The sequence below is a fragment of the Peromyscus maniculatus genome, chromosome 9 (assembly GCF_049852395.1).
Source record: "Peromyscus maniculatus bairdii isolate BWxNUB_F1_BW_parent chromosome 9, HU_Pman_BW_mat_3.1, whole genome shotgun sequence".
NCBI lineage: Eukaryota > Metazoa > Chordata > Mammalia > Rodentia > Cricetidae > Peromyscus > Peromyscus maniculatus.
This window is the reverse complement of record NC_134860.1, coordinates 14,748,169-14,773,808: the sequence shown is the minus strand read 5'-3', so window position 1 is coordinate 14,773,808 and position 25,640 is coordinate 14,748,169. Positions and strand designations below refer to the sequence as shown.

The 25,640-nt window shown below is 38.8% G+C and overlaps 1 protein-coding gene and 1 pseudogene across 10 annotated transcripts in view; both read left to right on the top strand.

Moving 5' to 3' along the window:
* Positions 1-25,640, top strand: part of Nrg3 (neuregulin 3) — a 1,054,015-nt gene that overhangs the window by 1,016,408 nt on the left and 11,967 nt on the right. For all 10 annotated transcript variants that reach the window (XM_076544427.1, XM_076544432.1, XM_076544429.1 and 7 more), the window contains exons 5-6: positions 4,913-5,015; positions 12,672-12,798. In XM_076544427.1, the coding sequence (XP_076400542.1) occupies positions 4,913-5,015; positions 12,672-12,798 (230 nt within the window). The remainder of the gene's footprint in view (positions 1-4,912; positions 5,016-12,671; positions 12,799-25,640) is intronic.
* On the top strand, positions 721-1,107 carry LOC102916902 (thioredoxin pseudogene; annotated as a pseudogene).

Sequence of the window (25,640 nt, the reverse complement as noted above, 5' to 3'; positions counted from 1 at the left end):
ACAGGCTCATTTCACATGCTCCTGGAAACATCTAGGGACATTTGGGGATGAACTCAGAAAATCCCGGTATGAGGAATTCTGTGCCCTTCGGCCAACCCACAGCCTGCATTCTGATTATGAATTGCCATCAGCTCTAAGCAGTGGGGCCAAAAATTAAACTGAGCAGCACATCAGTGCAGTTGTGTGGCATATTGGGACCAGGATATAGATCTGAAGTTTCTGTCTGTTGGTAAACCATGCTGGGGTGACCTCTGAGGCCTGGGGACAAGTAGTTTCATCATGTTCTCTGTGGAACTCTGTGAAGAGGACATTGGGAATACAGATCACAGTGAGATCAGGTGGATGACAATGCTCCAACCCCCCCTCCATGGGAGGAGCCTAGCATCGACTGAAGAGTGGGTGGTACTCGGCTGAGGACTGATTAAATGCCTAGGAATGGAATGTCTCCATGATAAAGTAGGTATATTCTTAACTCTGTGAAGCTGTTTTTTAAGTGGTATGTCATATCTATTAAAAAATAGAAAGCTTTTTGCTCCATATCCTTGCCATAGCATACTAAGCTTTGTCTTTTAGCTATTTTATTAGGAACCCCACCTACCTTATCATAGTTAATTTGAAATTCTCTTATGTCCTGTGGACACTTCCTTTGTCATCCCAAGTTCTCCTGAGAATTTATTGTCAGAATAAAATGTATTCAAAATTCCCACCTTGAAACTCCGTCCGGCGCCTCGGATCTGTTTCCATTGGGTTCTACAGAAACTCGTGTGGTTCCTCCCTGCGACAGCCAAAATGGTGAAGCTGATCGAGAGCAAGGAGGTTTTTCAAGAGGCCCTGGCGTCTGCGGGAGACAAGCTTGTAATTGTGGACTTCTCTGCCACGTGGTGTGGAGCTTGAAAAATGATCAAGCCTTTCTTTCATTCCCTCTCGGAAAAGTATTCCAGTGTGGTGTTCCTTGAAGTAGATGTGGATGACTGCTAGGATGTTGCTGCAGACTGTGAAGTCAAATGCATGCCGACTTTCCAGTTTTATAGAAAGGGTCAAAAGGTGGGTGAATTCTCTGGAGCTAACAAGGAAAAGCTTGAAGCCTCTGCTGCTGAATTTGCCTGATCATGCCCTGAAAAACAGAAGCATCTACTGGCTGTTTAAACCTGTAACTTTTTTTTTTTTTTTTTGGTTTTTCGAGACAGGGTTTCTCTGTGTAGCTTTGCGCCTTTCCTGGGACTCACTTGGTAGCCCAGGCTGGCCTCGAACTCACAGAGATCCGCCTGCCTCTGCCTCCCGAGTGCTGGGATTAAAGGCATGCGCCACCACCGCCCGGCAAACCTGTAACTTTTTTAATTTTCAAAAAGATATGAAGTGTGAGGAAAGGCTATGCCCAACTGACATCTGATCATAAATGGCAATAAAATATTAATTCTACCCCTTTAAAAAATTGCCATCTCAAATTTTGGGTGCTTATTTTAAGTCATGAGAGTGGCTTATATTTTATGCTCAGGTCTCATGGTGAGTGTTTAGATTCCTATTGTTTTCCAAGACTGTGCTTCCCCTGTTCATTTCAGTACGGCATTTTTGAAGAACAAACATTACAGTGTGGCTGAGTCGATATTACTGATTTGTAAACATTTTAAAGTTTGTGTCTTTTATGCTTTAAATTTTCCAAACCCACAATATTACAATTTTCTCAATTTTTTATCTAACTTCATAGTTTGAAAATTTTGTATTTATATCTATTATTTTAAATTTTCTTATTTTTATTTTTCCATCTTTTCAAAGTTTTTTTTTCTGTGTAAAATGTGAAACTGTGGTCAGTGGTCACTTTCTAGAGCATGGCTCTGCTATATAAGCAATATCATTTTAATGTGTTCATTTAATATGAAATATTGTCATACTTTCATAAGGATTAGGCATGCACTTCTGGAATCTCTTATGTTCCATTTTTCTTTCTCTAGAATTAGGCATTTCTTGGAATGCTATAGCTTTTCTTATGATAAAATCTTCTAACTTTGCTTTCTTGCCTTCAGAAAGAATGTTGTGTTCACTCTTAATCTTTTATATTTCCATCAAACATTTGAAATTGGCTGTTCGGTTTCTACAGCAACAATGGAATGTCTCCAAGGAGTCTGGTTTTTGAGTCACTATCTCGTTGTGCAGCACAGGCTAGCCACAAAATCAAGCTCTCCTTTTCTTAGCCTCAAGCTGGCAACACCAGAGTGTGCTACCAAACCCAGCAGCTTCCTTAGCTGGGTTCTTTGCAACGCAGGGACGACGATGCTTGGTCTAAGTATGTGTCTTCTTATCTTAACACATACATCTGTATAGCTGTTCTTTCCATTCTCAGTCAGCCTTCAACATTTTCAACAAACAGGGCTTGTATATGTTTGTCAACTTTATCTGTGTGTATTTTAGGTGGTTTTTTTTTTCTGTTATGTCTTTCTTTCAAATTCGGATTTTTTCCCCATTAAGTACATGTACAAGCAATTTTTTTTCCTCCAACCTTGGGTACTGTAAACAAGTTAAGTTCACCTACCAACTCTCCCGGCACCTTTGTAGACTCCAACAGCTTTCTTGTACAGGTGGCCACAATGTCTGAAAAGACAATTTTTCATCCATTGCCTCAAATGAGACAGGTGTGTTTCTATTTTCCCGTAGTACACTGCCAACAGGACAGTGGCCAGGAGAAGTGGTACAAGCAGACATTATTTTTCACTTAAGGTCAAAGCGTCCAGATTTTCCTGATGATATATATTTATCTACTACATGTGTGTGCATCCAGTGAAGCTGTTCTTTGTCAGGGTGAGGAATGCCCTTCTATTATGTCTAGTTTTGGAGAGATTTCATTAAGTGCTGATAGGCTTTCTTGAGCTCTTTCATCTATTTATCCTTTAATAATCTAGTCATCAGATTTTTTCTGAACCTGCTAAAGTGGTAAATCACAGATACACTTAAGCTCTACCCCTACTTGCATTCCCCATGACAACGCCACCTATTTGTAATGTACTAAGGCTTGGATATGTTATTATATACACTTCCCTGGCTTTTTATTAAGAAAATGTTACATGTGTGATGGGAAGTGTTTTGAGTTTTTGTCTGGGTTTTGCATTGAGATAACACTGGCCTTGTAGAGTAATTCAGAGTAATTCCTTTAAAGTTCAATGATGAGAGGACTCCAAAGAGAGAGGAGAAAGTACAAAACAGGGAATCAACTTTGATAAAAGTAGAGTATTTCTTCAACCTGAATAATTCCCTAACTATATTATGGATGAGAAACACCTGAAAATTAATTTAAATCAGCTTGTATATTAGAAGGTCTGAAATGGGTACTATAACTATCTCTTACCAGGATACAAATCTCTCAGATGTTAGAAAGCAGGCGAGTCACCTGCTGGGCACTCCTCCTTCAGTCAGTGCTTCCTAATGTGTCTCCCAGACCAAAAGCATCACAATCACCTGAGGACTCTCCGAAATCCAACATTTCTGTACGCACTGCAGTGTACTAGTCAGTAACTCACCAGGAGCATGTGAGGATGGCCTGAATTCTAGGAGCTTTCAAGGAGACTGCAAAGCACACTGAAGTTTGAGGAATTGCTAATTAAATTAGTGAAGAGGGAGGGAGGAATAGAGGTTAGAAAGAGATGGAGGGAGGAAAAAATGAATGAGAATGAATTGCTAATTTTGTGTGTTTTACTTTAGAATGTTGGAATAATTTCTCTATACAGGCTTCCTTTTTGTTAGGACCTGTGAAATATCTGAGAATAAAGGACGTTTCATTGGGTCAGATGTTTGAGTATAATTTAAGTAGATGGATGAACCTGAGTATGCGAGCTAGTGAGCTGATGGCATTGTCCAGGACTTGATGCCCACCTAAGAAAGCCGATTCTCAACCTTCATCTCTTATAAAATACCTGCCCCGTAGCATAGTATTCTTGGTGTACTATGAGATACTCAACATGGTGTTGTGAAGGTTACAGTTTTCTTGAATTTTTGTGGGGATATGTTGCCAAATGGATGAATGGGAAAGTACATGGGAACAGTTGAAGAGAGTATTTGCAAATGAGCCAATGATTGTAATCATGTCCTATGGTGTTTATGTGTTTAAAGACAGAAATGAAAACAAAAGAAAACAAAACAAAACTTGCAGAGAAAGTTCTGGAATCTGTGGATCCAGAGCTCTTAATAAGGTGGAAGAATTGTTTTACTAAGCATATTTTAGAAAATGAGTTGGGTGTAAATTGTAGTGACTGAAAAGTGAAGTGTTGGAATTAGCATGTTTTGTGATGACAAGAGGCAAGGTGCCACATTGGTATAGAGGCTGGTGTCTCCTGTACAGAACATGGGCACTAAGATGGCTACAGACGTGGTGAACATGATATTTGTATAAATACTGAAAATCTCTTTCATAAAGTGATGTCAATATCAGAGTAATCGAAAGATGAATAATGGCTAGATCATCAAGGATCCAACAAAACTAAGACGACACAGAGATCTGAGCACCACTGAATAAAAACTCAGTTGTTGCTGACACCAGAAAGTGCAGAGACCCTCATCTCGTAGCTCATTAATCAGGGGCCACCACAGTTTCCAAAATATATGCTTCTACAGTGTTCAGAAGTCATAGAATTCACTTATAGTATTTATCAAGTTATTATAAGTATGAGCAAGAGTACTTATGTGACTGTACAAATACCAAAAGGAAAAAAATAAAAGTAGCAGTCAGTTACTGTATAGATCTCTACAAGGAAACTGAATCATAATTTCTCCCTCATGTTTTTCTCCTATTCAAAACAGGAACAACTACATCAAAAAAAAAAGGTTGGCTTTGAAAGACTCCTACCTGCTCAGAAGTACAAAGATGGAGATTTCTGCCTCTGTGCCCCACTAGCATCCATTCTAATTCTGTTTTTCAAATTCACAGAGAGTGAAGATGTTTATCAAAGGCAGGTGCTGTCAATTTCATGTATCATCTTTGGAATTGTCATCGTGGGCATGTTCTCTGCAGCATTCTACTTCAAAAGCAAGTAAGACCATTTCTCTGGTGATTAAAGGTTACGTCTGAAAGAAAGCTCTTTTCCTCCATAGTCTCAATTTCAGCTCCATGCAGAGGGATCCTTTGCACATTTGTTCAGCAGTGATCTGCAGAGAATTAGAGCAGTCTGTGGATCGCAGTGAATGCAGGCAGCCACATGTGTGTGTGTGGTGGGGAGAGGGTTCTCAGATACACAGTGGAGGAGGTTTCAGACACCTTGGTCACCTGTCTTCATTAAAGGCTTAGCAACTTCCACTAAAAGGCTAACTAACTCTCTTCGGTAGGAACTAGGGTGGGGGTGGAGGAACCACTGCTGTGAACCTAGATGCCATCAACCATTGTCAATAGGAAAAGCCTTTTCCAGGAAAAAAAGAAAAAAACTACAAAAAAGTATCAGTTTACTTTCAAACAGTTTTTTGCTTGTTCTCATAAAATTTAAGTCACATTTAATGAAAGAACACCAAAAACTGTGCATGGGTTCACAGTTTGGGATATAGAACTTGAATATGCTCTGAATTTCACTTGCCAAGAAACTATCTGCAGATGAAGGGACTTATTATGATTCATAAAGTAGAATTAAAAGTATATTATATCCATATTAATGTGTTTATAACTCTGCATTTTATAAATGAACATGGATGAAATTATTTATGGAAATGATGTCATCTGTACTTAAGATAGGAATTGCAGATCCAAGTGTTAGTCTATTAGGTTCTTGAACCTTAAGACATTGGCTCCAGTTATATGGCTGCAGCCTGTCTGAAATCATAGTCAATGCTCAATTGCCTTTCTTTGGACCACTGTTTTTCTGTTCATTTTCTTTTCCAAAAATGGAGCACTTTGCAGATACAGTTTGTAATCTCTGTCTGTAAGTCACACCTGTCAATTTTTAAAGAGAGCTACAATTATGACTTTAAATAAGAAATATTGAGGCATGACTACAGGATTAGTGACTATTATTTCAACAAACTTTTTTTTTTCAAATGCTTTTAGAGTTTCAGAACTACTATAATAACAGCATAGAGAATTCTCATGCACTCCCTACCTAGTACCCTGTTATTAAGTATTGTATTAGCATGGTATTCTTGTCACAATAATGTCCAATAATTGTACTGTGTAACTAAAGTCCATACTTTCAGCCTTCCTTAGTTTTTGACATAATGTCTTTTTTCTTACTCAGGCCCTTTTCCAGCATACCACATAACATTTCCTGTCACATCTCTGTACCTATTGTCTGTGACAGTGGTGATCTCCAAACACGTGCCAGGCACACTGGGATTTTAGTGATTAACTCTCTGCCCTTACAACTTTCCAAGGTTTTTTTTGTTTTGTTTTGTTTTTGTTTTTTTGTTTTGTTTTTTTTTTTTGCTGCATTTTCAAATAATATATCAGTCAGCTTCTATTGTCTTAACAAAGAGGCGAGATACTGAAGCTGCACGGCCTTATTTGGACTCAGTTTTGTTCATTTCAATCAGGATTGATTGGTCCTATTGCTTGTTGTGACAGGATGTGGCCACACATCATGGTTGCAGTATGGAGCAGAAGAGAGCCTCCGCCTCTGGGCAGAATGTGAAGCAAAAAAGGAAGAGGGGGGGGGGCAAATCTCACTCTCCCCTTCAAGGGAATATTTTCAATAACCAGAAGGCTTTCCAACAGGTCCAGGTTTTAAAGTCTCCACCGGTTGCTCTGAGCCAAGCTGGGGACTAAGCCGATGCCCAAGCCCTTAGAGAACAACACTAGACACTATGGGAATTTATTTTAAAACATTAAGTTGTAAAAGGAACAAAGTAGAAAATTACAAATATGGTACTGTGACTCCCAGGAGTTCTAGTTTAACTCTATGCTATAAGCTATAGTACTAAATTGGCTTATATAGTCTTCTAGCTGAATGGCAAAGCTCCTAGTTGGGAGTTCCCCTGCTTTGGTGGAGCCCCAGTGAGGCCATGTGAGGGTACTGGTTGGGATAGTATATGAGCCATGGGTGCATTTGAATCTCCAATTTGCCATTGATTCGTGTTACTAGGAATATTTCCTTCCTGCTTTCTTTTTGGAAAAATATGAATTAAAAAATGCCTTATAGGGCGAAAGCTAAAGGAGATGGCGCTGTGAAGGGCGTTGCTTAGTATTCAAATCGGAAACACTTCAAATCAGAAATGAGCAACCTGAGTTGTTAATATTCATGGCTTTCCACTCTGGGACTTGGAGGCTGGATAGCTACCAAATTAAGAGCAGCACTCGAGCCCACAAAGGGTAGACACCCAGCTTGGCATTAGGAGTGTCTGCTTTTAATGGCTGTGTATGAGAAAGAAATTGGGAAGTAATATTAAATTTACAGAGCAATAAGTAAATTGCTATGAAGACAAAACTAATCACTTATTCCTAGAGTACAATTTGCAGTTTTAACACATTTAAGCAAAAGATTGATTATAGTCATCTTAACAATGAAAGCAAGCAAGTACAGGATGTGTGGCATCAGGACCATCAGTCTTTCTCCCTGGACCACAGGGGAGCTCTGAGACCAACATCTGTTGCCAGGGCATAATGAGGAGTCAGAGTGTTTAAAGGAAACACTTGTAAATACAGGCTTCCTCACCGGAGACTTAGAGGACCACACTGATGAAAAAGCACACACTGGGATGCTCCGCTTCTACCTGCCTTAGCTGAGGAGCTATTGGCAACTTATGGCTTTTTGGAGAAGAAAAGTGAGTTTTCTTCAAGAATGCAGATCCTGAGAGGCCATCTATGCTCCAGTAGAGGGTCCTACACCCATGCACATACAGGAAGCACTAAGTTGACTTGGTGGGTTAAAAAAAAAGAGCACATGAACTTGGAAGGGAAAAATGGTGGGAAGAGAGTAGAGGAGAATTGTTAGGGGAGATGTGGGGTGGATTTGGTCAAAACATATTACAGGAATGTATGAATTCTAAATAAAGTAAAAATATGGTAGAGAATAGAAGAAAAGATAAAATAAATAAGTTTAGATAAAAACAGCAATAATAAAAATGGAAGACCATTCCAACTGGAATCATATTGCTCATCAGAAATCTTCCCAAGTCTGAGAGGTATATTTCATGTCAAGTACTATCTCCCTCCTACCAAAATTGAATGTCCTCTGTTATAACACCCACATGTTTCTCTTATGGATTTATGGATTCCTCACTCCTTTTCCCCAATATTATAGATAAAATAATGGGCTTGATCTTAATTTTCATGCATAAAATACAGATATGTAATATATAATATGGATTTATAGGATACAATATATTTTTTCAGCTTTGTAAGCCCCAGTTATAACAAGATCATAAGGTACTTTTAATTGCTCTCCAAATGAGTTCACTAAGTTATGCATTTGATGGACTGAGATCTAGCCTTCTGGGTAGAGCAAGCTGGTACTTAGCCAAAAGCTCCGTGCTCACAGCCATTTATGTCCTATTTCCCATAAACACTCAGATTGCTTCTCTGGTCTTTTCTCCCGGTTCTTGTTATACCTGGCACTGTGTGACCTCATCAAATACTATCTCAGCAATTATTAGTGCTCTAGTTGGTGGCATAAACCTGGGAGAATGAACCGATTGAAGTGGACTAAAGTCTCATGCAATAGTCAATTTTATTCAGCGCATCAGACAATTTATATTTTGAGGGTATTCTGAGGGGTAAGCAAGGCTAAATAAGCAAAGGTCTCGTGAGTTTAGGCTGTATATAGTCACTAGGATAACAAGTGCTTGAATAAAAATGATAGATGATGGGCAACCTGAAGTAAACTACACATGGAAGGGGCACAAAAGCACATTCCAAGAACAATCCATGTTATGGAGGAACAGCAGTCATAAGACTTTTGTATTGTTTTCTTAGCTTTTTATCACAAGCTCTCAAAATCCTCTTTACATAACTTTATTCATGGAGGATGTTCCAACAGGCAACCTCACATAGAAAGTAGTTTCGTGGCCAAAACAAAAATTGAGGTGGCTAACATGAGGGGGCAGAAATAAAGACATCTTCCAGTCAGAAAGTTCTAGTGGAGATAGCTGAATCCTCTAGCAATACCAAAAGACAGACTGAAAGGAATTCTCAATAAACTCACACATCCCCATTTATAGTTAATATGATGATTAATTCAAGCCTTTATTTTTTGCTCACTTGGTTTAGTTGGAAACCAAATTCCTAAATGAGTTTCTCTTTGCTTTTAACCTATACAGGAAAGATGGATAAGATTGGTTGCACCAGTCTTTAGTTATCTGAAAATCAAACACATGGCTCAATCCTAAACTCAAAATCATAGACAGGAGAGGAAAATTTATAGGTAGAGATGAGTTATCAAAGTTGGGAAAATGGTGGGGAGCCTGGGAATTGGAATTGCTGGTAAAATGTGCTCACAATACAGCAACCTGATTCTTCCCATGTGCTGTGGTCTGAGTAAAAGATTCTGGGCTCACATGGATGCTCTGATGTACTGCTGTTGTCTTCTTAAGCAGTGGAGGTCTTTGTACTTGTGTTGCAGGCAAACAACTTAGGAAAATGCTCTCAAGCAAGCTGTACTGAGATAATGCACTTGCAACAGGAGTTCAATGTAAGGCTCTGAAAATGAGAGCAAAGGTCTACATCCTTGCTGCACCCCATTTCAGTTTTTCCCACTCCACAATCCCCATTCCTTCACTTCCAAATGTGATGACACCACACACACCCAGTAAAATTCCTTAAAGCTACTCCTATCCCAAGACCTGCTCCCTCAGAGACTCAGCCTTTGTGACATCTACAGTTCTACACACATCCCCTTTGTAAGGCATTGCACCAGAGGTATTAAAACTCAGTAGTCTGGTCCTGACCTTATTGAGCTGGTAGCATTCCAGGGTGTATGTATAGACCCTGTAGAGAGTGATTGTTCTTAAGGGAGGACAGCAAATCAGTCAGATGCTGATCATTTCCTCTGGTCCAATTTGCTAAGGGAAGAAGGGAAAAACAAACAAACTTCTTGTAATTATGAAAGAAGAACACCAGGAAAGAATGGGATGGGAAAGAGCCAAAGGCGGATTCCAAATGAAAGGCCATTTATCCTGAAATATTGCTGAGTCAGGGCTTGCATGAAAATGGTGCTGAAGGTAAATTATAAAAGGATTCAAAAAACACACTTGTAACTAGAGTTTTCATGCCTGGCCCACAGTCAGGACAAATCGCTGTCACCCGCCAGTCCCACAGCCACTCAGACCCAATCAAGTAAACACAGAGACTTATATTGCTTACAAACTCTATGGCCCTGGCAGGCTTCTTACTAACTGTTATTATAGCTTAAATTAATCCATTTCCATAAATCTATACCTTGCCACGTGGCTCGTGGCTTACCGGCATCTTCACATGCTTCTTGTCCTGGTGGCAGCTGGCAGTGACTCCTCCTGCCTTCCTGTTCTTTCTTTTCTCCTCTCTGTTAGTCCCGCCTGTACTTCCTGCCTAGCCACTGGCCAATCAGTATTTTATTTATTGACCAATCAGAGCAACACATTTGCCATACAGAACATCACACAGCACACACTCAGACATTTTTATGAATAATATTCCTTTAAAAGCTTATAAGACAAAAAAACAAAAACAAAAACAAAAACAAAAAAATTGCCGGGCGTTGGTGGCGCACGCCTTTAATCCCAGCACTCGGGAGGAAGAGCCAGGCGGATCTCTGTGAGTTCGAGGCCAGCCTGGGCTACCAAGTGAGCTCCAGGAAAGGCCCAAAGCTACACAGAGAAACCCTGTCTCAAAAGACAAAAAAAAAAAAAAAAAAAAAAAAGCTTTATCTTCCAGTTTCTAAATTATGAGATGACAGAAAAGACAGTGTTTCTATCTTACCTCTCTAGATTTAACTGTTTGCTTCTTGCTAACCTTTTTACTGCTTTGTGCTGATTTACTTGGCTAACATCCCTCCCCTGCAATTTCCTGTTTACTTCTCACATGAATCCCTTTTTTGTGGCTGCTGTGTGCTCCTTAAATGTTCATGAGATGAATTTATTTTTATCAACAGGCTATAGATTTGTTCTTAAGAAGTAGATATAATATTTTAGCTGGATTAAAGCAATTGAGAGGGTTAGACCTAAAAGCTGCCCCCCCCCAATAATTGAAAAGATAAAAGAAATGTTTAAACAAACAACTACTTCACACTGGGATTTAAATTCAAAGATGCTTATTACCTTCAAGTCCTTTAGAAAGTATACCAGTGTTGTGTGAGAGAGGCAATTATACAATCTTTTATCTTTGGGGGCAATGTCCTCACGTCTGCAGCATCTTTCCACAGCGCTGAGCATGCTGGGTAACAAAAAGGAAAAGAAGAACACTTTGTCTGTAGCTGCCATGGTATCCATGGGAGATAGCTCTTATGAATTCAATCTAAGTAAAGGAAACAGGCTCAAAGAAGTTTAGGTAATTATAAGGGCAGTGAAACAGTGGATGGCAGATTGAGGTCTCTTGTGTCAGTCTCACGCTCTGAGCGCTGTCTCCCTGGCAAGCTTGCCATTTGAGAGGCACTTTACTAGGGGATCCCTTCTGGGCTAAGAACTGGAGAAGCAGTCTTTAGAAACTGATCCTGCAGTTATATTTATGAGTCTAGGAATGATATATAATTACTGTGAAATCCCGGAAAAAGGAAAATAAACAGACAAATAGTTTAGTCCACCCTTCTGGTATAAATGTTGAATGGTATAAACAAAAATCAATGTATGCAGGCAAGGGCATATTGCTTGGGAGTTCAAAATCCTAGCTCAGTCTCAACTCCTCCATTTAAGGAGCTGAAGGACCTTATACAAGTGGCTTGACAGTTCTGAGTAGTGATTCTGAGCAGAGCTTGCAGCAAGATTAACCAGATTGAATCCTTCCAATCTAAATATCCTTTAGCAAATGATTTCATTTCTCTGTGCCTTGGCATTCTCATCTATTAAATGGGTATAGAATATTGCATTACATTACAAAAGTTTATTGTGGAAATAAATAAAACAGTGAGTGTAATGGACTTTAAAACAATGTGTTGCAAATTACTGTGTAAGCATTAGCTCACAAATTAGTTAACAAAGGCTTAACTCTTTTACGAAGCTCAGTGGTAAACTGTTTGCCTAACCTGGAAGAGATTCTAGATCTGACCTTCATCACTACAAAAAAAATAGTTAACTATTTTATTATTTGGCTTCCTAGTAACATAAAATAAACTCTCCAAACAGATTAAAAAATAAAATATACACATTAACATTTGCAAAGCTACATATATTTGAAGTATATAAATATCAGTATATCTTTGCCAAAATGTTAGCCAAGCTCTAGCTTCAAATGTTAACTTTGCGTACTTCTCTATGGAATCTCTAACTTTTTGTACATGAACACTTCATGTCAGGGATTACTTGCACCCATAGGAGGTAAGTCTAGAACAATACGTTATAATTGTGTCTCTCTTTTTAGAGTGCCATTGCTTGTTAACGCATCTACGATAATGAATAATGCCAAAATATCTCTAGTCAGAGGTATTTCTTGGTGTGGTTCAAAAGGGATTAAGCACTGCCTCTGTGATTTAGATTATCTATATAGCTTTCACATGTGACAAATATAGGTACTGTAAAAAACAAATCCAAAAATTAACAAAATATATCTATGCAAATATTTATTCACATGTTCATATCTGCAGGAAACAGGCTAAACAAATCCAAGAGCAGCTGAAAGAGTCACAGAATGGGAAAAACTACAGCCTCAAGGCATCCAGCACAATGACAAAGTCCGAGAGTTTGATGAAGAGCCATGTCCAGCTGCAAAGTGTAAGCTGCATGTCTCTACATTCCTTTCCTTGCCCATCTCAGAATCTTAAGTACAGAGGGGATTACGGAAACTGTGATCAGAACTATAGAATTGTTCACCACAATAGCAATTCTTGCTTAAATCATCTTGCAGTTGTATGAATGTGTGTGTGTGTGTGTGTGTGTGTGTGTGTGTGTGTGTGTGTTTTCAAACACTAAATAAGAAAGATGATTCTAATCTTCCATAATAACTGACCTTTGACAGTGATAGAAGTTTTGGTTGCTTGTTCCATAAACCACTTGGTTCTTTACTTTGTAATAAAAATATGGTAGACATACAGTGTCATACTTCTGGAGGCTGACTCACATCCAAGTCAGGTTCTAAAGGGCATGAAAAGTTCATGGTTAGGGTTAAAGGAGAAATGAGAATTGTGGTCACAGAATCCCTTCTAATAGCTAGACTGATGCTGTATGTGGGTCAGTCTGGAAGCCAAACACACATTCTGCCTGCTTCATTCTTTGAGAAGTACTTTTAGTCATTTCTGAGATACATTGCGAAATAGTGAATTAAACACAATGGGATGCTATCTAACACATGCTGAGACATGCCTTGTAAGGTTAATTCTTTGCCCCCACGTGAGATTCTGCTTCTAGATTCTGATGCATGAAATGAAAGAACAAAGACCATGGTACAAACCGGGTGTTTGAGGATAATAGGCAATCACCCGGGCCGCATGCTTGCCCTTCCAAATGCTTAAATCACTGAGAATTTGCACATCATTTGTGATTCTAAGAAATCATTACCCAAAAGTTGCCATTATGATGAGTGTAACAGATGTACTTAGCTGATTTAATGTGAAATTCATAAATCTGAATTGCTTCCCAGCAAAGTTTCCTTAAACTTTTATTCATGGCAATGTGCAAGATTGTTCTGTTCAGAAACAGAGAGAATGCCTTTGCTAATGATTTCTAATGAGTATAATCCCAGCACCTTCAACAGCCACCATGATGAGGATTTCAGTTCCTTAGCAACTGGCCCTATGAACAATAAACAAAGCCAGACACCTGCAGAAGCAGCAGGGATAGACTGTAATCAGTAATGAAACATTGAATAGGAAAAGGGGTCCAGCATGAACTATACTTAACTTCAATAGGTTCAGCAGTGACCAGGCCTTGTAAAGGGAGGAAGCAAGTAGTGAAACAAGGCTGAGCAAGGGCTTAATCAGAGGCAGGGAATTAAGCGTGCAAAGGGTTGGACAGTGTAAATGCCATCAGGCAGCTGTGTCTGCTGGCTAGCCAGTACTGGAATCAGAAATCTACCTTCCCACAAGGCTGGGACACAGAGCCTCTACCCTTCCTGATGATTGCATTTCAAAGACTGGCCTCTAGGTCCTCATGAAGAACAGTTTTTGAGCTTAGGAGATCCACATTTATAATTATGAGTCCTTTTCAGAAAATGCTTTGGGAAAGGAAGCCAAGGACCTGCCATCAGGTGTGGTGAGAACAAATCTGAAAGGCTTTTCAAGTTTCTTGAGTTCTGTTTTGATCCAGGTGCTTTATGGGAGAAGAAACATTGCAGGAAAGCAGAAATGAATGACTGAAAATGAAGTTAGTATTTGTACAACAGGTTGATCAAAGCATACCTGGAGAAAGGCTATAGTTTCTATAGCCCATAGGCTAGATTTAATGGAAAGCAGTCAGGTCTGTTTTCTGTATGATTGCCACACACTCATTTGAGATAGCTGCAAAACTGTCCACAAAGTGACCTCATGACAGTTTCCTCATCCAGCCATTGTAATAAGCATGCAGTTTCTCTCTACTATTAATGGCAACATTAAAAGGAAATTTCATCCATGTGTCTCCCTTTTCTTCCCCTGACTTGAATATTATGATTCAAATTACAGTGAAGAAATGAGTTATCCATAGGATTCACAATATTTGAAAGACCTTCATCACATATGATTTTAGGACCACTACACCTCTCCTCTGTAGCCTACAGGACCCAGGAGATCTTTGTCTTGACACAGGGTACAAAGAGTCTCTACTGTATCATTTCCTCTGGGCTTTAGAGGATATGTAGATGGCATCTTCTTGTATCATCACCATTGTTTTACAGAAAAGGGACATGAGTGGAAAAAAATGTTTGTTTCACTATTATGTTCTCTCTGCTAGGCCCTAAACAGAAGAGAGATGAATCAGAGAAAAGAGTTTGATATGTAAATACATCACAAATCCAACATATGGAATACTCCAAAGTAAATGAGACAAAGGGATGTTTTGAATTTAGGCTTAAATAGCATTTTATGCTAAAGGAAATGGAGCTTTGGGATTTCTAGGTGGGGAAGGCAGATTATGGGAATATAAGCAGGAACAATATGGGATTATTGTTTTGTTTTGCAGATTTCAGTGTATTCCTTTTTGGTAAGAATTGTTGAAAGGCTTTTTCTCCTTGTGGAGCACAGCCAGATGTGTGTACATGTGGAATCTGCCCCACTTATAGGGTTCTTCCTGTCTTCAATTGTTCTCAGTGACCTTTAACTCAAAATAGTCTCTATGGCACAGAAGCATTTGGGGGTCATAAATTCTGGCAGTCCTCCACTTATATGGCATTTCAGTAGAGTTACAGGAGATAACCAGGGCAACCGGTTGAACAGAGGTTGAGAGACCTGGAGATGAATCCGCATGAAAGGAGAGCAGTTTGCATGGAAGAGCTAGATATACCCAGTGACTGCATCCTACACATTGCTGGCTGCCTGCCGTTCAAGGGATTAAATGTACAGGTCCTTTTAATTATACTAGATTGAGGTGAACAAACTTCTTCCCACAGGGACATGTCAACTTCAACCCTAGGAAGCGATGTGGGTGGTTGCCAGTTTTGTAAAATCCTTATCAACATTTCCTGTGCTAAATTCAAGTGGGAAATTGAATTCTTTGAAATTTGCATTCCTTTATTTGATAGTGAAGAATAATCTCTGTCTACCTATTTCTGGTCAAATTTCATCTTTGGTGGATTGCATGCTCACAGACTTGGCTCACAGTTTTATTGCAAGAAGCAAACAGCAACTTGACTGCAATTTTTCACACTGTAAGTTGAGAGGAAACAGTGACTGGAAAATAGATATTAATTATTCCTGCAAAAGGAATAGTTGTGTTACTTCAATGCTATTCTAGAAAAATCATAAAAGGAAGTATGCAGGGAGTCTATGCAGTTGCAGGACTAGAACCATAGAAAAGACTTTAGAAGTTTTAGGTGGTTTAATATTAAAATGCAAAGGTGCTAGAGGTAATTTGAAAACACATTTGCCTTATAAGTTTACATATATATATATATATATATAATCTATATACATATCATATATACATACATATCATATATACATACACATATATTTTTTTCTTCCTGGCAAGAAAAATGAGGAGATATCAATGTCAATGATACATTGTTAAATATGAGTGTAGTACAAGTAGTCTGCTCTGGAAAGGATCTGTTACATAATTGCTCTGGAGGAGTAATGTTTATTGGGAAAAAAAGGTCTTCAGACTCTGATGAAACCTTGAGGTAGGAGAGGATTGGGAAAAAACAATATATTTAAAACACACAAAAAGACCATATATGCAAAGAGAGTTTCCCTCTTACAACCAAGAGAGGAGTGCCATTAAGATGGATAGGTAAACATAGAGAGAAAGAGAGAAATTGCTCTTCAGGGTAAGAAACATATTAGGAGATATATTAACTCAATGTGTATAGTACAGTAGGGTTATGAAGAGATACTTCCATTCTACCTAGACTAAAAGTGGTACCCTGTGTCCATTTTCAAAGATTCCTAGGAGAGGAGGGAGGTCCCATACCCCAAACACCAAGCTTAGTAAGTAAGCTATATTATATGCCTGGAGCCAGGTGGCCTCTGATTCCAGGGAAAGTGGTGGTGGTGGGGGTTGGCTCATTGTAAGAATGTTGAGAACTATAAGACTACACAGTTACAACAGGTGACCTCCCATCTCTTTGTAGCAGCAAGTTCATGTGGGGGAGAGATTGCAGTGGGAGTACACTGACTTGTAAGGCTGTTTAACATCTGTGGAATCACCTACAGAAGAGTGAAATGGGTTGGGAGCTTGGGAAAGTCACTTCCATGAGCACACTAGTAAAGGGTCTCAAATGCAAGCGTGCATCTACATAAGGCAATGGACTCTCCTGGGCTGTCAACAGAGGGTGGTTTGTCTCTCTTTCTCATTTGGCACAGTCTAGGAACACTTGGAAGTCTTGGAAGAAAAGTGGTGCTGGAATGCACTGGCCACAAACTGGGGCCTCTGAAAACATCCTCAAATGCGGGAGCACCTTCCATAACCCCAAATTCTCTTTCCCAAAATGTCAGGGATGCTACAGATTTTCAGAGTCTATGCTCTGGTTATAAATGTAATCATTGGAGACCTGTGAACACCACCCTCTAATGCTGTTACCACTTTCTTCCTGTGAACATTTGGACATTTATCTCCATCCCAAAGAAGGTAACAGGGTACTTGAATCCACTATATGCTACTTGGTTATGATATTGGGCAAATCTTGAAGTACAGGTTAACTACTCAAAAATTCTTTGCAAATTGCAATGTTTAACAAATAAATTATCTGTGTCTGGCATCCCTTCACTTCATGAAATATTCATGTGAAAGATTTAACTCGACAGTCATTTAACAGGAGATGAAACACATAGTCACATGATATCACATGATATTCTAGACACATTGAACTTTGGCTACAGATGAGAGTTGGTTATCCCTGCAGTGACTCAGAAGCAGACATCCTTTGCCTCCATTTATAAGTAGATTCTTTGTGACTTAAAGTTGAACTATTCTCATTAGTTCTGTCCTGGATGAGAAGGCACTGAGGATAGAGTTATGACCTCCAGAGCCATCGAGACAATAGTGTGAAACTTCTCAGAGGAGTTCAAGGATCAGATAGATAGTCATTAAAAGGGAGGATATTGGTTCTCCCATAAAACCAAGAAAGCATATTCGTAACCACAAAGAAAGGTAAGAAAATTATATAGCCACTTTAAAGACAGGTTTATGGGTGAAAGTATCATTCAATAGGAATTATGGGGAAATCAGGGTCCTCTCTTGGGGGCCTTTGTCTCATTAATAAGAGAACTTAAGTACAGACCTAAATGGTAACTTGAGTATAATTTTATTAGAGTTTGAAAGAAAAAATGATGAAGCAGACAAACATAAATCTCAGCCACTGCCTAGAAGGCAGAGACTGAGAAGAGGCAGGCCCAAATGGAGGTCAGCCACATGATGGACATGCAGCCTTATAGCGGGAGGGGGCCTTTGGAAAAACAGTGAACTCTGAAAGAGTAGGTAAAGCATGCTTAGCATAGAGATGGAAATAAAAAGGAAAGTTCCAGTTCTCTGAATCATTCTCAAAAGTGGGTTGACTAACCAAAAGCCATAGCTTGGCTCTGTTAAGTAACAGAGCTAGAGGATGGGAACTTTGGAAAGGAAACGTATGTTATCCTGTTAAAGGGATAATTATTCCCTTATTGCTTTAGCATGGCTTAAGGTAGCAGTGCCTTCATGAGGGGTGGTCCCTTAGATGATTAATCTGCCCAATTGGCTGTTAGGCCTCTTTCTACCCATCCATTCTCTTGATCAGAATGAGAAGATTCCTTTAGTGGTCTATAATGCTGCCATGTCAGTTAAAAGACAACAAAGAGCACTAAAATGTAAGAATAAAGAATGCAATGCCTAACCCATCTGCTATAATTGTTAGGAGTGTATTTATTCAATAGTACTTATTTAATATTTACTTGTGAGTGAAACAATACCAGTGGTTGGTGACCTCAGAATGTGCACAGGCTAATAGTAGAAACATGTATGTATTAGGTTTGAGTAGGGAGAGGAAAAGGTATTGGAGATAAACAGCCTTAAGTGGAATCATCCTTCATTTAGGAGGTTTATTAATGTAGCAGCTGGGTGATATAGCCAGAGTCTAAAGTAGGAAGATTTAGTTGCACCAAATGAGGCAAAGGGTCCAATTTTAATGGTATCCAAGGGAAGGGTAGCTCCTGCATCCCAAGGAAACAATCTTAGATAGTATATGTCTTATATGACGTTACAGAGGTAGTGGTGAAGGGTTGTGACAGGAGTCATTCCTGTTAGGGTAGAAGAATGAGGCTTGGTTAATGTGTGACCGGCAAACCTGACCTTTGTTGAGCTGCTTTCAACCTCTGGGTAGCACAGTGGGCTTATATTCACTATGTAGGGCCTGGTTTTTCTGACAATATGAAAGTTTATCCTAATTTTTAACATGACTACTTAAAAATAAGAAAAAAAAACTGTGAATAATTTCAAAGGGAGTTCTGAAACCTGCTCCATGGCAGTGATATTTGAATTGAGTGGTGAGAGTAAGTTGAAGCCATTGACATATCTTATAGGTTTAAGCCAGGAGTCATTTCTTTAAAACGTTTATTACTTTTGAGTAGTTCTTCCTGAAACCTAAGTTGTTGCTCAGCATATCAAGTACTAACTTATTGATTCATGTATTCATCTTTACATTCACATACATATTAAATAGTTAATAATATCAGCACACACATGATGAGTTCTCATAATGATTAAAAATTCCCATCATGGATGAAATGCTCCTGTACTCAGGGCATTTGCTTATTACTACAGGTGATAGCTACTAAATAATAACCCCTCAGATGTGAGATCTAAGGTGGGCTGACACCTACAGCCAGTGGACTGAGGAGTGCTATGAAAGCCTCTAGCAGGAAGGCTGGGGCATTAATACGTAGATGAAAACAGCTCTCTGCAAGATGAAGCAGTAGCCTGGAGCAGTAGCTCAGAGGCATCTGGCTAAGGAGGGAGATGGAAAGGGAGCCTGTTGTCCCTTGTGTCTGCAAGAGGGCTGTAGTTATAATATTTTGCTTTAGAGGAACTCTGGAGAAAATTGTTAGAGTTCTTCCTATTAAGGCACACAAGCACAAAAATTCTCAAAGCAACAATAGGCAAGTTGCTTTTAATTACTTACATTAAAAAATGACTCTTGAAAATATGGCATAACCTTTCAGCTTTCCATCTCTAGGCACCTGAGTCATACTGGTAATAAAGTACTTTTGACACATCTGGAGATGAGCTAGGAACTGAGTGGAAAGACATACATTTAAAACTGATTTTTCAAACACCCTCCCTCCTGCCTTCATGGCCTGGGGTTCCAGAACAGGTGATTATCTGCTCTGTCAACATTGCTTTCCAACAGAAGCCCAGCTTTCATTTAACCTCCCGGCTCCCACTGCGCGCAAGCACCAGGCCTGGGAACAACAATGTCATTGCTCTACTACCTACAGCAGCCTGCTTAATTTGACAGGCCTATTGATTCCAACGCACCACCAGCAGTTTGTTAGGAGCAAGGCAGCAAGGGGGCAGATGGCGGTGGGAGGGCTCTGTGCCCACAGGGAGCACTCCACACAGGAGGGTGATTAGGATGAGGGCTTCCCCCAAGATTCTACATTGTGTTGAAAAGTAAATCATTCAGGTTCATGCTGAGGGTCAGTGAGTGGATGACTAAGTCTCCTTATTCACTACTAAAAGGCATTGTAGGTCTTCTACAAAATGAGTTTGTAAGAAAACATAAACAAAGACCATCAGGGTCTGAGGCAAATAGAGTGCCTGGAGCCTATTGCCAAACTTTGTGACATCCTAGAGGATATTCACAGGGAGATCCAGACAGGCTGCTGACCAGAGCACTCAAACATCATTGGAGAACAGATCTGATAGGTAAAACCATCCACATGCAGGTCTTAGCTTCTCCTAAGAGCAATAGGAGAAACTACAATAAACACTATTAGTATAGAGCACATGCCCAAAGGCTCTGGTCCTGGGCAGTTATGCTGCCTTGTAGGAAGGCTTGGTACAGACGAACTGTCCAGTAGATAGTGCTGTGAATGTTAATGGCCCTCAGCTGAGACAGCTAGAAAGCCAAGGAGAGAATGAATTCCTCCTCTAGTCTCTAGATGTTTTGTGTGTGCTCATATGTGTCTTTTGTTCTTTTTCATTTTATGTATTCCCTCTAGAGTATGTTTTGATCTACAGAAAAATCAAGAAGATACTACTGATAAAATTTTCATATATTGTGTGCTTAGTTTGTCATAATAGAAAATATGATTTAGCAATGGATACTGTAATGCCACAGTTGTTAAAATTTTAAAACTCAATACTGGTAAATGCTTACTAAGTCATATTATTAAATGAATCCTACAATTGACTAAAATAAGAGATTCTTACCTCACCATTTATTTTTTATTTATTTATTCCTCACTATTTGTTTATTTGTTTGTTTGTTTGTTATTTTGTAGCTTCACCCAGGAACAACCTTGCTTCAATAGTTGTCACACATTTTAGCTTTCTCTTAGTCTTGTCAGTTTGTAAGCATTGGCATGGCTCTACTACTCAGGGCAGTTCAGAGTAGTACTAGTCAAGATTTTGCAGGATTTCCCTTCCTTGGATTTTGTTTGGTGTGTTTCTTATGGTGACATTGAAGTTGTTGTCCATGCAAAAGCACCATTTTTTCACATCAGGAATGTACACTGGCAGTGTGATGAGTCAGCACTGATGTTACTCTGCTGTGTTTCTGAGGTTGTATTTTTCAAGTTCTCTTACTATTCAGATACTCCTTTCTCCCCATCTTCTTTATAGAATATGAAAGTGGTCATATGTAGCTCACACATAATGAATAAGAAGGTATATTTTTTTCCTGATTATATAAAACCTGCATGAGTCATTTGGATATTCTGAACAGTGTTTGGTTTCTTCTCATCCACTCATTTATTTATTCTATAATCTCTATACCAACCCATAAACAGCTATTTTATACATGGATTTATAATGCAAAGAGTTAAATATTATTACCAGAGATTTTTTAGGGGGAATTATATGCTCCAGAAACAGGATAAGCTTGGCATGGCCACCTTATTCAATATGCTAATTAAAGAGATGGGTGAAAAAAGTAAAAAGGGAAATTTATTTAATCTAGCTATATTGCTACATGAATAAATGAACCCAGTTATCCCACATTAGCCATGGAGGTACAGGTATGAACTTTAAGATTAAATTCAAAAGAAAAATTGTGCGAGAACATGGATAAGTGGTCCTGGTTCTTGTGTAGCCTTTAGGACTGTTGTGTCAATTCTGACACAATCAAGACAATCCAAAGAAGACTTATTGCTGTCATGGCTCTCTGTCGGATGTCATGGCTCTCTGTTTGTCATGGCTGTTTGATAGGATTGACTCTTGTCCAGGGGATAACCTTACCCTAGCGAATAAGGACCTGCATGTGCAAAAGAAGGGTCTGTCTCATGGGTTCTTCTGCTTGTGAAGTCCAAGGTGACTGCAGGATTAAGACAGTGATTTATCCCTGTGCCTTTAGCCTCCGAGTAAAATGAAGTAAGTTAAACAAACACTCCTTGAACATGTGCAGAGATAAGCAGGTACCCCCAAAATAATGGAGACAGGAACAGAGTGAAGAGAGAGGACAGGATTTTTTTCTTTTGACTTTATTTACCTGATAAGCTCAAATGACAAGGTGAGATTTTTGTTTGTGTGTTTTTACCAAATACAGGTTTTACATGCCCATTTCAATATGATTTTAGGCTGTTTTGGCTTTGTCCAGTAGTTCAGTTGCCTATGTCATTTGGATACTGTCAACTGATCAGCTTTTGAAGTGTTTGTGTTGAATACTGCAGGGTATTTCAGGCTTATTCTGTAGATAATCTGGCCTAATCATAGAATCAGGCTTTTTCCCACTAATAACATACCTTTAATTACAGAACGCTGTTCAAAACAAGATATGCTAGCTACAAGTATTTCTTGGCAATGAAATGGTTTTGCTTATAGGCCCTCTTGGCAAACAGACCACAGACAAACACACGACTATAATTTTTTAATGTAACCATCTGTACCTAAATTTGGCTAAATATTACCTCATATTGATGTCTCTCTTAATACCAATCAGTCACTACCTTTTGTACAATCCCCACCCAATGCACTAGGAAAAAACTTGGCTTCACTGCCCCCATCCATGTACATATTTTTCTTCCACAGGACAAATATCAGTAAGATCAGAAGTTCATATTGCACCTGTTTCATATGTTTGACATCTAAATAGCGCTTATGTGCAGTTCTCACTTTAATGTTTAGGACCCCCTTGTTTCCAGAGTTGCTTAAGGCTGTATTCCTGCTCCATCTCCCAGAGGTGCACTGTGACATACTTGTAAGATGTGCTCCTCTTCTCAGAGTCAGCATTGCTTCAAAAGACCTCCAGACACTTAAATGTTATTAATGCTATTAATATAACTCCATTTCCTTAGCAAGTCTAAGACTTTTATTATTACACTATTTTCCTCTGTACAATTTGATAATTTTTATCTTTAAAGAAGTTGATTACTTTCACTAAGTTATGAAATTTGGAAATACTGAATTACTAGAGAACGTCTTCATATTTTTTCCCATGCTCACTGGTGCAGTGAGAATAGTCTCTTATTTTTGTTGATAACTTATGATAGAGATATAAATTAACATACATGTATCTTTTCACAATCTCAAAATATCTTGAATAATAATGAATCACAAGGTGATATAGTGGTTGTGAAGTACTGCCTTGTGTTGGTTTGAGTAAGAAAGGCCACCATTGGCTCATATATTTGAGTGCTTACTAACCAGGGAGTTGAACTATTTGAAAGGATCAGAAGGATTTGAAGGTATGGCCTTGTTGGAGTAGGTATGATCTTTTTGGAGGAAGCATGCCACTGGGGATGAGCTTTGAGATTTCAAAAGTCCGTTCCAGTCCCAGGTTCTCTCTTTCTCTGCCTATGGAACAGGCATGCTGTTCCAGTCTACTGTTCAAACATCTGCATGCATGCTACCATGCTTCCTGCCATGAAGATAATAAACTAACCTTGTAAAAGTTTAGGCAAGAACCCAACTAAATGCTTTCTTTCATAAATTTCCTTGGTCATGGTGTCCCTTCACAGTAATAGAACAGTGACTAAGAAACCTCCTTTCTTTAAAAGTTAGGGCTAGATGAGTACATATTCTTTTATTCAAATATTAATTACTAATGTCTTAGTTAGAGTTTCTTTGCTGCAATAAAACACGATGACCAAAAGCAGCTTGTGGAATAAAGAGTTTATTTCCCTTATATGTCCATATCACAGTTCATTTTAAAATATAGTGAGGGCAGGAGCTCAAACAGGCAGGAACCTGCAGGCAGGGACTGCTGAAGAAGCCATGGAGGAACACAGCTTACTGGCTTGTTGCTCATGACTATCTGAGCCTGCTTTCTTACACAGCTCAGGACCAGCAAACCAAAGACAGTGTCCATAGTGAATCATGCCCTCTCACATACACCATCAGTCAAGAAAATGTATCACAGGCTTTCTCAAGAAGCCAATCTTTTGGAGTCATTTTCTTAACTGAGGTTCCCTAGCCAGTATACAATCCATCTTTATATATTGTCTTCCTCTTCCAACAAATCTACTGCTTTCTATTTTTAAAATCATCCTAACATCTGACATGAGTTTTGTTGCTTACATTTTCCCTGCAAACTATCCTGTTATTTTCTTCTTGTTTTTCAGTAGAACATATAGATTTTACTAAATAGAATGGGCATAACAGGTTGAAGAATAGGTGTACAATTAAATAGGTCATTTCTTTTTGGACTGGGTCACTCAATGTGTAGGCCATGCTGGCTTCAAACTCAGAGATCCTCCTGCCTACATCTCCTAATTGCTGGGATTAAACACATGTGCCACCACACAAGGACCAAATAGATCATCTTGTTTTAAATTTGTGTGTGTTGTATGAAGTGTGTACTTGTATGTGTATGCATGCTATGGGATATGTATGGAGGCTGGAGGACAATTTTAGGTATTGTTCCTTGCCTTTCACCTTGTTTTGAGACAGAGTCTCTCTTTTGTTGTTTATTGCTGTGTGCACTAGTCAAGACAGCCCATATGTTTGCAGAGATGCTCCTGACTCCATCTCCCATCTCACCAGAAGAGTGCAGGCATTGCGGGCTAAATTCGGTTATTAAAATAAAATACGAAGAGAGAAAATCATTCTAAAAATAACATTATGAAAAGAAATTTGTACTTACTGGACCAAGTGTCATGAATTTTAAACAAGTGTAATATAACAATATCCTGAATAAGCATGCATTATAAATACTAGCCATAAGCAAAACCAGCTAATAAGTGGATTTCATTCAGCACTTTGGACAGAGCTCCCATTTTAGGATTCAAACAGACTGAACTAATGGCTCAAATTCTCTCTTGGAAATACACTGCTTTTACAAAATGAATGAGTTGCTGACTTACAATGATTTCTTTAGAAAATGAAGATTCTTCAGGAACAGTTGGCTGATCTTTGCTTCAAGATGTCCCTCTGATTTTCATTCTAAATCTATTACAAATTGATTGCAATTGAGGAAACAAGGACATTCTACCTTCCATATTTTTCCATTTGGGTTCTGGGTAGTTTTTTTCAATATTACACATTTCTAGGTGGGGATAGCAAATATTTTTCCCCAGGTTTATACTTAGACATTTGTTTATTAAAAATTCTTTTTTTTCCACTTAGGGTAATTGGCTGTGGTTATTAAATAAAAACATTTTCCTGCTTTAATTTCTAGATGTTGCATCCTAGTAAAAAGCATCTCTGTCCCTTAAGGCTATGAGAAAATTATTATCAGTCATATAAACTACTTTCTCATTCAAAAAGTTCATTCATCCAAATCTGAAAGGGACATTGATTTTATAATTTTATCATTACCCATAATTATGCTCATTGCTACACAGATTCTTTTAACT